This window comes from Canis aureus, chromosome 4 (assembly GCF_053574225.1).
Source record: "Canis aureus isolate CA01 chromosome 4, VMU_Caureus_v.1.0, whole genome shotgun sequence".
Classification (NCBI taxonomy): Eukaryota; Metazoa; Chordata; class Mammalia; order Carnivora; family Canidae; genus Canis; species Canis aureus.
The window spans coordinates 9962652-9980975 of NC_135614.1; the positions used below are offsets into that span (position 1 = coordinate 9962652).

An 18324-nucleotide genomic window follows, 5' to 3' on the forward strand; every position below is an offset into this window, starting at 1 on the left:
TGTGCCCCATGAGAATATCTGCTCTATTAAGAAATTACCTTGTGAAATGTTCCCGAATCTGCTATTTGTGAGATGGGACATTCCATCTATTATTAACTTGTCGCAGATGACATTCTGGGACAAGGATGGGCAGTGGCAGGGGCGGGTGCAGAAATGAGGCTCAGCCACTTGGGGCCAGCCTGCGGCACAAGTGTCTCCAGAACAAGGACAGCAAATAGGATCAAGGATTACACCCATGCTGGCACTAAGTGTCTGCAGTTGCCAGCCACGTCTCTTAGGAATCCGGTCAGTTGAGAAGCCTCCAGAAGTTAATAGGTGTTGCCCACTTAGCCCAGACTCAGCTTACTGGCGGGCTCACTTGGGGTCCTCAGCTTTTAGTTTGATCTCTTGAGATTGGGCTTAAATAGCTGAGTGTTAGAACCTTACAGAGGCAAATAGCAATCCAGAGAACAAAGAGGCTTGTTCCTACCTACCCTGTCTTCACAAGTGAAGGTCGAGTTCTAGAAGGATCCACCACTCACCTCCCCAGTCCAATTCAGAGTGTTCCAGCTCTGTCACACTGCCTGAGGACTTCTAGACTGGTGAGAACCTCTTTGCAGAGCTGCGAACAGGAGGTGGCTTCAGGCAGGGCACAGCGGCTCCGATCTCCCGGTGCAAGATTTGGAGCTCAGATGTGGGTTCTTGCTCTCCCTCATTTGACACCGCCTTCTCTCCATCAGTTATCTGTTGATGCATAACAAACCACCCCACAGCTTCATGGACCAAAGCAGATATTTCTTTGCCCATGATTCTGGGGCTTAGCAGCGTGGGCCGGGCTCAGCCGGCTGTTGTTCTGTTGGCCTTGACTGGGATGGCTCACCTGTCATCTGACAGCCGCCTCGTGGAAGCTGGCTGCTCCAGGATAACCTTCCTTCTGTGTCCAGCTGGTGCTGGCTGTCAGCTGGGCCCTGGGTTCCCAGTGAGCCAGCCTGGGCTTCTTCACGTGGTGGTGGAGAGTCCCCCAGGGGCGAGCGCAGAAGCCTCCAGGGCCTCATGAGGCTCAGGCTGGCAAATCGCCCTGTGTCTCTTCTGCTTTGTTCTGCTCGTATTGAGGCACAGTCCAGCCTGGATTCAAGGTGTGAGGAAATAGACCACAGCTCTTGGTGGCGAGTAGCCGAGAATTTGTAGCAGTTTGTTTATTTTAAAAAATGTTTATTTTGAGTGTAGTTGACAGGTAGTCATCTTTAAGCCAGGATTTTATGCCCTGGCAGCCGTGACACTGAGTCCTTTCATTCAATTGTTTATCCATTATCTATTTTAAATTAATTTTCATTTTTAATTGAAAAATACACATAACAGAAAACTGACCGTCTCAGCCATTTCTCGGTGGACAGTTCATGCCATTGAGTACTCGGCATTGTGGGGCAGCTATCACCAGCCTCTATCCACAGAACTCTTCGTCCTGCAAAACTGAAACTCTGTCCCCTTTTAAACAGCTCTGCTTTCCTCCCCTAGCAGCTGGCAGCCACCCTTCTACAGTCTGTCTCTGTGACATCATTCAGCGACTTGCAGAAATTCAGTGGACATTTATTATACATCCACTCCTTGTCAGACATTCTACTTAAGGCTCAGAGATGAGTAAACACTTCTGCACTTGAAAAATAGTCCAGAGAGTGAATGGCTTCATTTGGTGGCAAAACTCATGTGGGAGAAAAGCTTTAGCAACATATTCCCTCTGTCATTTTTACCCATTCCCATGACACATATTTACACATGTGATACACGTACAAGCTCCTGCTTCCCTCCATCTATTCAGTTCAACAGACTTTTTTGTTCCTTCTCTTTTTCTTCCTTCCTTCCTTCCTTCCTTCCTTCCTTCCTTCCTTCCTTCCTTCCTTCCTTCTTTCCTTCTCCCTTTCCCTTTCCCTTTCCCTTTCCCTTTCCCTTTCCGGATTTATATATTTATTTTAGAGGGAAGAGAGCGCATGCACACAAGTGGAGGGAGGGGCATAGGTGGAAGCAGACTCCACTGAGCACGGAGTCCAGACGTGGGGCTCAATCCCACGACTCTGAGATCATGACCTGAGCTGAAATCAAGAGTTAGATGCTTAACCCGGTGAGCTACCCAGGTGCTCCCAGTTGATCAGATGTTTAATGAGTGCCGGCTAAGTGCCCGTCTCTTTCTCTGCTCTGACTTCATAGCCCTTGGTAGATCAGCTGAGGCGGGGTAGGCCTGACCCAAGGTCACGATGCTTGGCAGAACTGAGAATGTCAGGGATTTGGGGGTTCTTGGCTGATTGTTCTGGGCTCCTTGCTTTAGGCCAGCCCATGGTGGTCCCACCTACAGAGAATGAGCTGGCACTGTGCTTGGGACCTGGGGTCCCTGCCCCAGCACAATGCAGCTCTGATCAAGAGAGCCTGGTGCCCCCGTTTCTCTGCCCTCTCCCATCATGGAAGGGAGGCTCAGAGGGAGAACTGCCCTCCACCCCCTGCCTCCACTAGGGGTGAGTGGCAGTCATCTTTCTCATCTACCAGCTTGGTGGGTGAGCTGGTGGAGGGGGTGCCCTGGGCCCCCACAGTGGATTCCTCTCTCATGCTACTGATATTTCAAGAGGAAAACACTCAGCACTTGGAACGCTCCAGAGAGGGAGGCAGGGAGCAGAGAGGATTCTTGGCATTCCCCAGTGGGTCTGGGCTGGGGAATTTAGAGGAGATGCCTGCAGAGGCAGGTCAGGCCCTGGCGCTGGGTCACTGGGCTCTAGGGACACCCCCCTGCCACCACCACTGTGCTGCCCGTTTCCCTGCCCCCTCCTGGCTGTCTGGCTTTCTTCTGTCCATCTTGGCGTCTTGGTCCCCGTCCCACGGTGCACTGCCTGTTTGGGATGATAAGTCGGCTGGTGGGGATTGGTTCCTTGATTCCTTTCATATCAAAAGGTCTCTGAGGGCCAATATAGACCATTCCCAGAGTAGGGTGGCCTTCCAGCCCCTTCTGGCGCCTTCTTGGGAAGAATAGTAAGCACTTATGAGCCTTTGTGCTGAATTTTTGAAAAATCAGTGAGTGATGTCATGGCTCCTGTGTGCTGTGCCCTGAGTCAGACGCTTGCACACACATTGAATTCTTTCAGGCCTGGGAGGTCAGTGTCACTGTTCCTGCTGTGGGTCAGGATTTCGGCAGGGGCTCAGAGAGGATGGTGACCAGCCGGCAGCTCGAACTGATGGGGAGAGTTGGAGCTCGGGTCTGCCTGGCTTGCAGGTGGCTCCTGCCCCTGGGGGACTGAAGGACATTCCATCAGGATGTTCTGTGCATAGGGGAGGGCCTGGCTTCTAGCCAGTGGCTCTGCGTGGCTGTCCCTCCTCACTGCCAGCAGAACTTTGAGGAGCACGGTAACATAGAGCCCCACTGTGCTGCCGTCACAGCCTAACTCCTGTGCGGCTTGTGGCCTCTTGGCCTTCCTCACCGAACCCCCCCACCCCATCTCTGCCCAGCTGTCAGATCTCCCTCCTCCTTGCCCTCTGACTGCCTGTGCTGTCCCGTGCTCACCTTCCTGAGACCCAGAGTGGATCCTGTGACACCTTGACCTTTCCTGGGTCTCTGTGTATGGAGTAATGTGTCCCTTCCCTCAGCCCAGTGGCCTCAACCCTGTGCCTCTGATGCCTGGGGTCTTTCCTGCTCATATGTCCTATGCCCCTCAGCCCTGACCCCCAGGCACTGTGCTCTCCTGCCCCAGCGGCCATGCTCTTTCCTGCCTCAGTGCCTTTGCTCAGCCCCCACCTCAACCATTTGTGAAGGTCCAACCTGTCCTCCAGACCCGCTACAAGCTCAGGTTCTTACGATTCTCCCCATCATGGTGTTGAGTGGCTCCTGCACCCCCCGGCCCCATCTGTGCTGAGCACCTTTGGTGCCTTCTCTCATGTGAGCCTCACAACAACCCCATTTTACAGACAAGGAAATCAAGGCATAAAGCAAGGGATGTGGACTAGACATCCAAGCCTGTGTGCATAACCTGCGTGGTAGCTCCTATGTTGCCTCTTAGATGAAGACATGGCACTCCTGTCGTCTGCATGAGAGGATGAGCCGTTGGAGGGCAGAGGCTATGATTTGTCCCCAAACCTTATAATCCCAGGACCTGGGACCCCTGTGCTCTCAGCACCTGTTGGTCCTCAGTTGGGTTTCCCCAGGTTCCTTCTGCCTGACATATGGACACCGTGGACCGGAGCAGGATTAATCCATGCATCTGGAGGTCCCCTTGCTCCCTGGGAAGAGTATAGGAGGATATTATCTAGTTCCTGGTCCGAGCCTGTGCCCTGAGATTTGGGGCAGGGAGTCCACCAGATTGGAAGGTCTTGCTTAGAGGGCCTGACATTCCCAGTGTCCAGTGGCCAAGTCATGCTGTGCCTTCCCTATCAGGCTGTCACTTCTACTAGTTTTGTGATTCCGAAAGTTTTTCATATCTTCCCCAACTCTTCCTTCTTTGAAGGAGGAGGGGGAGAGATTAGATGCTAAACGGTTTGTGGATTTATTCAGATTTGCTCCAGTAAACTATTATATTTCCTGACAACGTTTCTACAGGCTTTGTCTTAACAATTTAGATCTGTTGGAGGCTGCCAAGCCAAACAGTTAGTTTTGGCTGCATGCACTCCCCTTTTACTGAAATATTACACATTCCTCTCCAGTGAGTGGGGTGTAAAAATAGATACTGGGCTCAGTTGTGGTCTTTCTGTTTTTAGAACGGACATGGCCAGCTGAGACCCAGTTCCCCACATGGGGTGACTGACGCCCAGTCCTGGCCTGGCTGGACAAAGCCCTCCCGCGCATCCTCCCTAGGGCTTCAGCTGGTGCCAGGGATGTTGGGGGTGGGCTGTCACCACGACTCCCCCATGTCCTGTCTCAAAGATTGCGTGCAACCGCAGAGTTGGGTCCTTCCCCCCAACCCCCGCCCCGACTTCCTGTCTGTACCCAGGGCAGGCAAGCAGGAGCGCTGACTCCTCAGCTGTGTCCTCCTGCGAGGCCCTTGCTGAGTGTTCCTTGGTGCTGGGGGACAGGATGGGCATCACCTCCCTTTCCAAGGGCACTCTCTCTTAGAAAAACAGCCCTTTTTTCCAGAAATAAGGAAATGGCACCTGGAATATCCTTGTCTTTCCACTTCGAGGTGCTCATCACAGGGCCTAGAGGGCACCTCCTCCCCCACTATACCTGTCAGTTTCAACGAGGCAGGGCTGTCCCCATCCCGCTCACTGATCTGTTGCAGTGTCAGGCCCCATCTCTCAGAACCTCTAGTATGGCATGACCTTCGAAGGCATGGCAGGAGGTGAGGGGGACGGAGTCCCCACCAGTCCCAGAACTGCAGGCTCTGGGAGAGTCCACAGGACAGGACGGTGGCTCAGCCGTAGTACTTGTGGGGAGCCTTGCAGCCCAGACTCCAGGGCCGGACACTGGTCACTCAAAATAGGGGTTCCAGACTAGCATTCACTCTGGCTCTGCTCTCCTGGCAGAGACACTCCCTACATGTCTCAGCCGTGGACAACAGGTACCATACGCTACGCCCCTGGTGACCAGAGGGAGGTGTGGGAGGAGCCAGGGCCCAGAGGGGACCCCCTGGGAATATTGCTGGCGCCCATGTAGAACTGAGAAGAGCAAAGAGCTTGTGTTCACCGAGCGCTTACTACACACCAGGCACTGGTCTCAGATGCAAACCCCGAGGGGCATCTGCTATCCTCCTTGGCAGTCTAGCAAGGCAAGAATGGTTATTTTTCCCTTTTAACCAAAAAAAGAAAAAAAGCCCAGGTTCAGGGTTAGGTAGCTGGTGGGTGGCTTTGCCTTCCCTGAGGCAGAGCAGGTTTGAGGGCAGGTGACTGGTTTGGTCCTGGTGGGCCAGGTGGGCAGTGCCCGTAAGCATTGTGGTTGGACGGCTGTCAGCGGGGGAAGCACGGGCAGAGCGGCCCTGGGGGCCCTGGTCTGGGAGAGTGGGGGGTGGCCGGCCATGGGGAAGCCAGTAGGGTAGTAGGGTGAAAGCACAGGAGAGAAAGGCAGTCACACCTCCTCTGAAATGGCACGTGGAGCTGAGACGATGGGTGCCACTTGCTTATGACCTGTGCAACTGCATGTCTTCGAAGATGAGCCCGAGGCACTTTTCACTGCCTTGGAGCTGCGTGAGTAGCCACCTTTGCAGATCACCCCCAGGGTAGGATGAATGATCCCGGAAAGGGGCCCCCAGTCCTGGGAGGACCAGCCTTGTTTTCCCCCAGACCCTGCTCCACTCCAGTTGTGCTAGAGTTCCCGGAGTTTTGGAGCTGAGTGAGATGGATCTAGATGAGGCGGGGAGGAGACCTGCTCCTTTGATCTTTCCCACCCTGCTCGTCCCCAACAGGTGTGTGTTTATTTATTTTTTTTTTTAATTTTATTTATTTATTTATGATAGTCACACAGTGAGAGAGAGAGAGGCAGAGACATAGGCAGAGGGAGAAGCAGGCTCCATGCACCGGGAGCCCGATGTGGGATTCAATCCCGGGTCTCCAGGATCGCGCCCTGGGCCAAAGGCAGGCGCCAAACCACTGCGCCACCCAGGGATCCCCAACAGGTGTGTGTTTAAAATACACGTAATGAACATGTTTCCTCCGGGTTAAGACCCAGCACCAGAGCTGTTGATCAGGGAGGACTGTTTTTTAAGGAGAGCGTAGTTCTATTTTCTTTGCAAAATTACAAACAGCACACACCCAGGGAAAAAGGCTTTGAAGCAGATATGCTAAAAAAATTTTCTTCTGTATGTTGTTTTCCCCATTTTCACCCCCAAAGCCCCCAAACCAAGTAGCCTCTAATGTCAGCATAGCTGTCTCTTGTAAACAGATGACACTGTCCCCTGAGGAATGCCACATGGCCTGCAATAACCCGAGGAGCCATGGGTACAGCCTCCGTTGTTTTACTCTGTTCAAGGTTGTTTCCAGCCAGTGCTGCTTGGGTGCCCTACAGTCTGGGAACCAGTGTGACCCCCTCCTCTGCGCAGCATCCCTGGCTCAGTCCATGGCTGCCCTCCACATAGGCAAGTGCTCAGCCTAGCCTTCCAGAGGCTTCTGAGCAGAGATCCCACTGGAGAAATTGCTGATCCTAAAAAAGCCTGGGACTTGATGAAGTGCTCAGTTTTAAGTGCCTTCCTTACATTGCAATTTCCAGATCAAACTCAACTCTGTTCTAAGCCTTGGTCTCCACTTCCGAGGTATCTTTAGCAACTTGCTTATTTAAAGAAATCGTCATCTCTATGCCCACAGCCTCCCTGTATTCTGTTGTGGAATTTGGAAATATACAGAGTACTGAGAGTGGCTCATTCAGAAACAGTCCTTTAAAAATCAAATTAGATCATTAATGTGCTTACAAAAATCCTGCTATGGACAAGGCTTTCTGGTATTTATGTGAATGTGGTCCCCGGTGGCCACTGGCTTTTATACATGGCATGATGCCCAGCACAGCTTTAGGCCTGGAATCGCTGGATCCAGGTGGAGATCCAGCTACACCTAATGGATTAGTGACCTAGGACAGTTTGCTCAATTGCTCCAAATCTCCATTTGCTCATTTGTAGGGTGAAAAATTTTTTTAAAAACGCAGCCCAATGACAAGGAAAAGTGCGTGATGCGTTAGATGGACTCAGGATCCCACGGTTGGCAGATTCAGAGCTCTGATGTCTTCTCCTTGGGGTTCTCTTACAACAGTGAGCTTCGGGGCAGCCTGTGCTCGAGATTTGAACTTAGTTTCTCCTAGTCTCATCACCTTTTGTCTCTTGAGCCTTGATGAGAGACCTCTGGCCATCAGGGAGAGGTCTTTAGGAGAAGTCAGACTGAGTGCATGTGCTGCTGTCTGGGTTCAGAGCCTACAGTTTGCACGGGAAAAGCAATGTTTTCATCCTTCCTTAACAAACATGTCTGTGCCCATTGGGGTGAGTCTGGGCAAGTGCTCTTTATAAAACCAAGTGAAGGGATATATGTTAAAGTCATAATGAACCATGTTTTGTGTATTAAGTTAGCACAGTTTTTATTTATTTTTTAAAAGATTTTATTTATTTATTCATGAGAGATGCACAGAGAGAGGCAGAGACAAAGGCAGAGGGAGAAGCAGGCTCCCTGCAGGGAGCCCGATGTGGGACTTGATCCTAGGACCCTGGGATCATGACCTGAGCCAAAGGCAGATGCTCAACCACTAGCCACCCAGGTGCCCCAACTTAGTTTTTAAATTATGCTGTTCCCTCACGGAATCAGTAACTGAGAATATACTCTGATATATCACTGCCGGCATTAGAACCTGGGGCAGCTCTGGAAAACAGATAAGCAAGTGTGCATCTAGAACCATAAAAGAGGAAAGGAGGAAAGGTTTAAACCTTTTGCATTTTGATATTTACTTCTGGGAAGGTATCTGAAGAGACTAGTGCCACACGAGGAAGAGCTGTATGCATGACGATGGTTGTGGCAGCCTTAATTAGAACAGTGCAGAGTAGAAGTAGCCAGTTGTCCATTAGAAAGACAATAGCTAAGGACCTGGTAGGGCAGCTCCATGATGAAATTCCTTGTGCATGGGACAGATTATGGTTCTAAAGACCATGTAACACCATGGATGGTGCTTACGATTAAGTATAAAAAACAATATCCCAAGTTAGTTATTTATTTATTTATTTATTTATTTATTTATTTATTTATTTATTTATTTATTTTGAAAGGTTTTATTTATTTATTCATGAGAGACACGGAGAGAGAGAGGCAGAGACACAGGCAGAGGGAGAAGCAGGCTCCATGCAGGGAAATGGAACTCAATCCCAGGTTTCCAGGATCACGCCCTGGGCTGAAGGTGGTGCTAAACCACTGAGCCACCCGGACTGCCCTTTATTTTGTTTTTTAGAGAGAAAGAGAAAGGGGATGGGTGGGGCAGAGGGAGAGAGAGAGAAAGCATCTCAAGCAGGCTTCATGCCCAGTGTGGAGCCCGATGTAGGGCTGGGTCTCGTGACCCTCAGATCATGACCTGAGCTGAAATCAAGGGTTGGGTGCTCACCTGACTGTGCCACCCAGGTGCCCCAACAATACCTCAAATTACATGCATAACAGAATCACAACCTCCTAAAATGTGTGTATGAAAACAGTGATGTAAAATACGAAAGTTAGCAGTTATGGGAGAAGGAAAGCTTATGAATGACTTCTTCTTTTCTAATTCCTAAACTCTCTGTATTGTAGTTTTATTATGTTTATTTTAAAAAGCTGAAGGGGATCTGAGGGAGAAGTAGGGAGGAAGACAGGAACATTCAAGATGGATCATAGGAATGGTTGTTGAGGCCACACATTGCTTACTGTGCAGAGCCTGGGAGACTACACCCTCCAGTGTGTTCTGCGTGAGCCAGGGCCTCGGTGTCCTTCCGTCTCATGATGTGTCCTCCCGCACAGCACAGCACTGGCCTTGTGAGAGGTTGCTGTGCTCAGCAGCCTTGAATCGAGGAGAGCATTTCTGGGACACTCAGGCACAGCGTGGACCCTGCGCTGGCCTTGGGGGTTTGTGGTCTCCAGTGGGTGACAGCATCCTGGCTTATGGGACTGGGAACAAGGTCAGAGATGCAGAGTACTGATGAGTGAGAGCATCTCCACCGAGGCCCTGTCTGCGGGACACACTGTATTGCTCAGCTTGTGCTGCCATAACAAATACCACAGGGAGGAGGGAGGGGGTTTAAACAGCAGACCTCATTTCTCGCAGTTCTGGAGGCTGGAAGGTCCTAGTGCCCGTGTGACGGGGTTCTGGTGAGAACTCGCTTCCCTGCTTGCAGACAGCCGCCTCCTGTGTACCTGGATGGCGGGAGAGCTCATTGCTCTGGAGTCTCTTTTTAGAAGGACACTGATCCCATCATGGGGGCCCCACTCTCATGACATGCTCACCTCACAAAGGCCCCACCTCCTTATACATCACTTCGGGAGTTAGGGCTTCCACTTAAGAATTTGAACATGCGGTCTCCAGCAGCTGTGAAGACAGTGTCAGGCAAGGGGGCAAGGGTCGGGTCCCCATGGCCGCCCTTAAGCCCACCCTTGACTTTCTTGCTTTAGTACAGGAAAGAAGGGTCTGGCTCTGTTGCTGTCTTGTCCACCACCTGCCCCCATGGGTGGGGAGCGATGGGCCTGGGTGCTGGGGCTGGGTGCTGACCCTCACTGCTGTGAGGTGTTGTGCTGAGCCTCACACCTTCTTCATCACCTTCCCGGGGTGGGTGGTCACTGCCAGACAGCCCCTCCTCTAGAAGGTGCTGGAATCCCTCTTGGGACAAGTGGGTGCTCTGTTCACCAGGCAGAGAAGCCCGAGTTCTCAGTGAGTGGGAATCTCCACGCTGCTGGTGGCATGCAGTGGGGCAGGGCCGGGGTGTCAGGGTTTCTGCTGTGGTAGGTGTGCACACGGCAGCCCTGGAGATAAGCCCTCAGGACAGAAACTTTCAGCAGCTGGGTTCAGGTGGTCGGGTGGGCGAGGTGTGGGGGGCACACCCATCGTGGTGGATTGTAAGGCTTACTCTTTCCTCCTCTCTGTCCCGGCTCTAGAGTCAGATGGAGTTCAGTGTCTGTTCCCTTTCCATCCAAGAGCCGGGCAGTGGCACGGCCAGCGAGCCGAGACAGCTGTCAAAAGCCTGCCAGGGCTCCCAGGCCCTCCGGCCCTCTCAGGGCAGCAAGTCCTCCAGCCTGGATGCCCTGGGTCCTGCCCGGAAGGAGGAGGAAGCTTCCTTCTGGAAGATTAATGCAGAGCGGTCCCGGGGAGAGGGGCCCGAGGCTGAGTTCCAGTCGCTGACCCCCAGCCAGATCAAGTCCATGGAGAAAGGTGAAAAGGTCCTGCCTGCCTGTTACCGGCAGGATCCCGCCCTGAAGGACAGGGAGGCCAAGGGGGAAAGGCCCAGCAACCTTCGCCAGGAGCAGCGTGTCCTTCCTTGCACCAGCATCGAGCCCGAGAGGGCCCAGCCTGTCCCGGCCTGCACCAGCACCGTGAAAGAAGCCACCCTGTCTGAACCTGGGGGGAAGCTGCCCTCTCCTGAGGACCGCCGGGAGGACCTGGAGGATGTAGAGGACGTGCTGTTCTCGGAACCCATGCCTACACAGGTGGGTGGCCCCTCCCTCCAGGAGTGACCCAGGGGGGCCTCCCACAGGATGGGTGGGCCACCAATGCCCGTGCTTTCTTCTTCCCCTTCCCCTTCTTTCTCCTGCTCATTCCTTGGGATGATTTTGGGGATCAGGAGAGCTGGGTTATTAACTCAGCGACTGATAAACATGCAGGGAGATGTGTTTCTTGGGTCTGTCTTGGTGCCATGACTTGTTTGTCTGTTACACGTAGATGTTGCAGATGCCCACTGCCCTTCCCTGGGTGTGTGAGGGCAGGGCAGGGAGGGCCTGCAGCGGGGCAGTGAGCACAGGAGCTCCCAGGGAGAAGGCGGTCAGCATGGGAGGGATTTGGATACCAACCAGCTGAGATGTCTGTAAAGTCGGGTGGGGGTGTTGGGGAGGAAGGGACCAGCAGATGCCCCAAAGGGGGCATGGAGGAAGCAGGCAGGACCCCTGAGCTTCCACCAAGCGTGGTCGCGCTTGTTCTCAGGGACCACAGGAGACTCTTGCTTCAAGGAGTGATTGGCAGCTACTCATTGCCAAATAGGACAGTGTTGTGTGTCCCGGGAGGAATCCTAAGAAAGGAATTCTTTTTGGGGGGAAGCAAAAGAAGCATCTGAGAAGTTTGCGGGTGAGAGGAATGTGTCATGAAGAAAGGGACAGACCAGAAGAGTGGGGTGAATGGCTTCTGAGTGCTTGCCAGTTTCTTTGTGAGAGCCTTGACCATTGTCTTTACCAGTTGGTCTGCATTGCTTAAGAGATTGAGACAGTGAAGAGCACAGTGTGTTTGGTTATGACTTTAAACGGCTTCAGTGTTGGAGGATTGCACAAAACAAACAAAAAATACAAACGCAACCCAAAGTCATTGTATTTCACGACGCAGAATACTAACCACTATCTGATCATGGCCCAAAGTCATGATATTTCAGAGGGAGGCCTTGGTTTTGAGATATTGCTTTGTGCTGAACAAAGCAGTGGTTTGGTTATAGGCATGTCTGAACTGTTACTGGAGAACATCGTGGATTGCTTTTGCACCTGAGTGAGAACACAAACAAGGTCTGTGTCCCATCCATCTTGGAGATGACAGCGCTTCCTGGAGCACTGATGCTTCCTAACTTTCAGACACTTTCTGCATGCGTGGGAGTGTGTGCGGAGTCCTGAGGCAGGGAGGGAAGTGGGGATGGGAAGGAGCCACCTGCTCACAAATGAGGGTGGCCAGAGGGAGGAAGAGAGGAGTTTGTAGGATTTTGGAGCCTGGGGAAGTTACCTATTGACAAGGCAGGCAGTCACACTTGAGGGACAACCCCCCCCCCCCCCCCCCCCCGTGTGTGCCTTGTTGGTTTTCTCCACGTTTCGAGCATCTGAACTCTATGGCTGTCCTTTTTTTCCCCTTCTTCTAACACATATTTTTGAAAATGTTTGCTGTGGTTAAATACACATAACATAAAATAAGCTGTATTGAGTATACAGCCCTGTGGTATCAGATACATTCACAGCGTTACGTACCACCACCAGCCAGCCACAGAAGTCCTTCATCTTGAAGAATGGAACTCTGTCCCCATTAAACAACTCCCTGTTCCCTCCTCCCCCCAGCCCCTGGCAGCCACTGTTCTACTTGATATTTCTGTGAATTTGATACTCTTGGTACCTCCTCTAAGTGGAATCATACAGTTTCCATCATTCTGTGTCTGGCTTATCTCACTCAGTGTGATGTCCTCAAGGTCCATCCACATTGTAGCCTGTGACAGAATTTCTTTCCTCTTTGAGGCTGAATAATATTCCACTGTATGGACTTACCACATTTCGTGTATCCATCATCTGTGGATGGCCACTGGGTGGCTTCTGCCTCTTGGCTACCGTGAACAAGGCTGCCATGAACACAGCTGTACAAACATCTGTTCGAGACCCTGTTTTCCGTTCTTTGGGATGTAGAGCTGGGAGAGGAACGGATGGATCACGTGGTGATTCTGTGTGGAACTTTTTGAGGAACCACCATATTGTTTCCACAGTGGCGGCGCCATTTTACATTCCCTCAGCAGCGCGGGAGAGGGCCAGTTTCTCCACATCCCTGCCAACACTTGTTTTCTTTCTTCTTTCGTCACAGCTGTCCTGATGGTGGGGAGATGGTACCAATAGGCCATCGTGGTCTCAGTTGGCATGTCTCCAGGGGTTAGTGATGTTGGCTGTCTTTTCATGTTGCTTATCAGCCAGTTGTATATCTTTTCTGGAGAAGTGTCTGTTCCGATCCCTTGTCTGGTTTTAACAGTTGAGTTTTGTGGTGTTGAGCTGTGGTCCTCGTCTGGGTGTCTCCTGGAATGGGGTTCCAGGTGCTTCCACTCCTCTCTCAGCAGATGACCTCGTGAGTTGCCCTCCTGAAGAAGGGGAGCCCTGTGACAGGAGCTCCGTCTCCCCTCCATCAGCGGTACCTCAGCTTTCCGGCCTGTCCTCCTCGGTGTCCTCACCATCTTAAGCCAGCGTTTTCGGCACCTCCCTGTCCTGCCTGCTATGGTACCCTGCCCGGTGGCTTTGCCCTCTCCTGTGTCTCTGACCTTCGCACCCAGCTGCTCCTTCTTCCAGATATGCCAGACTCTCCTCCGTGCCTCCCTAGTGATCTTTCTCTGGTACTTGGCACCTGGGTCTTCCTCTGAAGGAAGCTTTTATGTAAAATATGTGAGAGTCCTAATGGTAAAGCGACGCAGAAAAGGGTGTGTAGGGGGTGTGGGCAAAGACAACACATGGAATCCTCTGAAAGAACAGATTTCTGGGTGCAGAGCAGAGAGAGATACTAACCTCATTGAAGAAACAGGTAGGAAAGCAGAGAGAGGACAATTTGCCTGAGTTCTTTTGGGTTTTCACATTTTGGCGCACTTTGTATCAGTGTCAGATGCAGCCAGACCGGCCTGAGACAAGCTTCAAGGGAACCGGCTTATTAATTCATTGGTGCCATTGTCTCCATGGAAGCATTTTGCCATATGCCAGCTCCATGGAGGGCAGAGCAACAATGCGTCCTTGCCCATGAAGGCTGCACCCCGCCGAGTGGATATGCATGCTTGTGTTAAAGAGCATCCGAAAGACCATGGTTTGTTCTCTGATTCCACAGTGACTGCATTTCAACATGCCTGTCCATGCACAAATAGAAAAGATACATTTTTTTCCTTTTCTCTATAAGTTGCTTGACTTGCCCGGGGACAGACGGAAGAAAGTGCTGGATCCTGGCAGAGTGTGGCTCACATTGAAATTTATTTCATTTTCTGGTTCCAAGCACTGAGGCAAAATGAGGTCGGGGAGCCTCTGACATGGAAGCAAGCTATTTCATTTGGGTCAATTTAAATGAGATGCTGTTTTTAGATTATGTATAACTAAAAAAAAAAAAAAAAAAAACCCTAAAAAAAAAACCAAGCCGTGTCTTACTTTGGTGTTTATGTCCCTTCTACAGGTCACCTCAAGTAATGTCGTCTTGAAGACAGGATTTGATTTTCTGGACAACTGGTAAAATGTATTAGACCAAATAATAATGATAAAACCAAGAACCCCTAAGTGTTTTCCAAAGTGGTGTGGTGGAGGAGGATAAAACAGGCAGTATTTCCCTGTGTATTTTCCTGGTTCTGTACACTTTTCTTAATCATTTGGAAACTGGTATATATTGCCTTGTCCAGATTTCCAGTTTTTTCTCTTTTTGGTAAGGCCAGATATATATGCTATTTTCAATGATTTGATAACAGAAGTTTTGCATTTGGAATTTTTAAAGACTGTAGATCTTCTACATAAAGCTTCTGTTCCCAGTTCTACCAAATTTCACCCCGCTCAGAGCAAGAGTTTTCTCATTGTGTCACAAAAGTTGTAAAAGTGATTTCCGTCTCTTTCTCCTTTAGCCTCTCCCCTTTATATTGATCAGGTGAACTCTGTTGGGGGGTTGTTGGTGATGTCCTCAGCAGTAGTGGCTCCAGCACTCTGGCTGGCTGTAACCATGGAAAGATGACACCACCACCTCCCCCTACCCCCCAGTGCCCCTAGTTCCTACCCAGCGTTCCCAGCTGTCCAGGGCTTCCTGAAGCCACCCTTCTTGCCTTGTGTGCCACCCTCCACCCTCAACATTTCCAGGAAACAGACTGTTGGCACATAGCAGAAATGGTCCTAAGCTGCCCTGATAACATATTCAAATTATTCATCATTGTTTAAGAAGAGTTGCATGTTTAAAAGTTTTATATTAACTTCTCATTATTTTGTATCTAGGTTTAGAGGTTGTAGGGCTACCACTTTTCTTGGGTGTGTACTTGTTTCTTTTTGGAAGTTCTTTGCTACCTAGTGGCCTGGTGGATGGATGTTCCCTGTCCTGAGCATCTGCAGGAGTAAGGGCAGATGGCAGGTATCAGAAGACAGGACTCTCCTGATTAGTTGGGTTAGAACCTTCCAGCATGAGTCTGGAAGGGACAATGGACATCCTTCATCCTGAGGACTGATCAGACTCTCCTGATGGATCTCCCTCTGCATCCCTGGCCATCAGCAGAAGTGGAAGAGTCAAGTTTCTGTATCGCCCTGCAGTGTACCTTGGAGACCTTGGCAGTCGTTCCAAAGGCATCTCTTAGAGTGAGACTTTGCTACCCACTGCTGCTTGGTGGAGGCAGCTCCGAGGCCGCCGGGGAAGCAGGGCGAGGGGCAGGGCGAGGAGGAGCGTGGGCCTCACCCCGGGAAGCCTGTGCCCTGACCAGTGGCTCTGAGCTGCGTGAGCCTGCCAGACGTGCCCGAGTGTGATCTACACATTGTCTCTCACTGTGTTCTCCTCACCCGAAGCCTTAATCCACCCCTACGAGTCCTGCCAGTGAGCACCCAGTTTCAGTATCAAAGTGTGTCTTTTTAAAAATGCATTCCTGTTTTATACAACCTTCTTACGTGATTTCAAGACTATCTTATCTGGCTCTGAGGTAAAGCATGTGACAACTTTTTTTCCGGGAACGGTTCTGCCAAAGCTGTGCCCTGGCCAACTTTTGGGTTGGTTTCTGCCAATCGCATTATATCCCTAAGCCTCATTTGGTCTCTTAAGGTTGTGGGTTTGACCTTCCTGCTTTGGTGACTGGCTGTATTATGGCAAATATAGGTCCTTATTCTACCATTTAAAGATAGTTGAAACGAAAAAAAAAAAAAAAAAAAAAAAAAAAAAAAAAAAGATAGTTGAAACGTGCCAGGAAAAAAGGGTTTCTAGCCTGGTGGAGAGGGAAAGAGGGGCCTAGGCTAGCTGGCCCAGCAGCTAGTGCTCGCCCCCAGGTCAGCCCCGACCGCCTGGCTCCCGGCCCGCGCTCCTTCAGAACCCAGGCTCGCAAACACAGTTTCTTAAAAGAGCGAGAGGGATGTAACGGTGTGAGTTTATATTCGTTGGTGCTGATGTAGCAGGGAGGAATGAACTACATCCGGGAAGTTAGCCCAAGGTGATCTGTCTCCTCCTGGGAGATGATTCTCATTTCCTGCCAACCTTCTCATAAAGCCCAGTTTATTCCTTTCATGTTCTCCTGGGAGCTGAGGGGCCGCGGGGTTGGCTGGAAGCCTCTGCCCCCCTAGTGCCACCGGGAGTCGCGACTCCGAGGTGCTTAGTCATCTCTTACCACAGCATTTCAAGTTTCGTAATGGCCAGCCTCCTGAGATTAAATGTAAAGTCAAAACTTAGGGAATCCTAGAGTCTGTTGCTTTGCCCTGCTTTCAGAAGTAAGGGACTGCGAGAGGGAGAAGTGGAGGCCCAGAGGGCCATCCCCCCACCCGCACATCTCCTCACCCCGGGCAGTCTGCAGGGACGGTCCTGCCCCGCCCTCCTGGGGACCTTGTTCCGTGTGTCCACATAAGGACAGATTAAGCTCTTAGGTGTTCCACCCACCTCCCCCCCACCCCTGCCCATGTATCAGGGTGGCGTTTCTAGAAGCAAAAATTTATATTTATTATTTTAAAAATACACACTTTTCGACTGAAGCCTGTATTTGGTTTGGGTGCCCACCCCACACCCTCATTCTGTGCACTTGAATTCAACTCAAGGATTTAGTGTTTTGCTTTGGGTGACTGTTGTGCAAAGTCTCCCCCAGGAAGTCAGAAACCAGTTTCAGTTCTTTGACTTGGGGGTCCCTACCCCGCTCTCTGGGTTTGGGAGTGCTGCCCACATGGGGACTGCTGGGGCCTGTCACCCGGCCCTTGCCACACACGGCCCCCACGTGGATGTCAGAGCCACCTCCCTTTCTTTGCTCCTCCCTTTCTTTGATACACCTTTTCAAGAAAATGAAAAATTCTTACTGACAACTTGTAACTTGGTTGTATTTTATATTAATAGCCTTTAATAAAGCCATTTAAAATATGCTAGGTGTGTCTCTTTGGGGCCTCTACTGAAGTCTGGAAGCCGATCAGGACGATTGCTGTCGAGCACAGAGGAGGAGGATTTGTACTCCTTAAGCAGCGTGAAACCTCTTCTGGAAACCCACTGTGCACAGGCCTGACTCGTTCTCCCTGCAGGTTGGCAGGATGTGGTGACCGAGGTGCCCAGGCCCCTAGCAGTCAGGGCGGGCTGGATCCTGGAGGGCTCCTGTCTAGCCAGCAGGTGACGTGGAACCCATGTCTTCCCAGAGACAAGCTTATCGAATCTAGTGACTAACTCAGAAGAGCAGATGGGATCTCCCTGAAAGCTCCCACCTTGAATCTGATTGAAGTGGATTTTTTTGGGAAGAAATACAAGCTTAAGTATAGCCAGCAGTCCTATTCCAGCCATTCAGGTGCAGGTGGTAAGTTACCGACTACAGATGGAAGGGAATTTTTATTTTTTATTTTATTTTTTTAAGATTAATTATTTATTTATTTATTTATTTATTTATTTATTTATTTATTTATTCATGAGAGACACAGAGAGGCAGAGACACAGGCAGAGGGAGAAGCGGGCTCCATGCAGGGAGCCCGATGTGGGACTTGATCCCAGGGACTTGACGCCCTGAGCAAATGCTCAACCACTGAGCCACCCAGGTGCCCCTGTAAGGGAATTTTTAGATTCAATTTTCCGTATTAAAAAAGCTTTTAAAACTAGTACTTCTCAGGAATATGGTGATTCAGGCTGACAGCCTTCTGACTTACCATCCTGCCCACTGGGGCCTTGCTGCCTCGGGCACTGGGTTCCTGGGTGAGCAAGTGATTGGACTTGCTGACTTGTTGGTGTGCAGTGGTTGTGATGACGGTTCGGAGACCACAGGCATCTGGATTATTGTATCGATCCATTATGAGAGGAATCAGAAT

At 50.9% G+C, this 18324-nt stretch overlaps 1 protein-coding gene across 1 annotated transcript in view; it reads left to right on the plus strand.

The window, feature by feature from the left end:
* Positions 1-15997, plus strand: part of C4H1orf198 (chromosome 4 C1orf198 homolog) — a 32518-nt gene extending 16521 nt beyond the window's left edge. Inside the window, exons 3-4 of the mRNA XM_077894538.1 lie at positions 10522-11070; positions 14507-15997. Coding sequence (XP_077750664.1) covers positions 10522-11070; positions 14507-14563 — 606 coding nt within the window. The 3' untranslated portion in view covers positions 14564-15997. The remainder of the gene's footprint in view (positions 1-10521; positions 11071-14506) is intronic.
* Positions 15998-18324: the final 2327 nt, after the last annotated feature.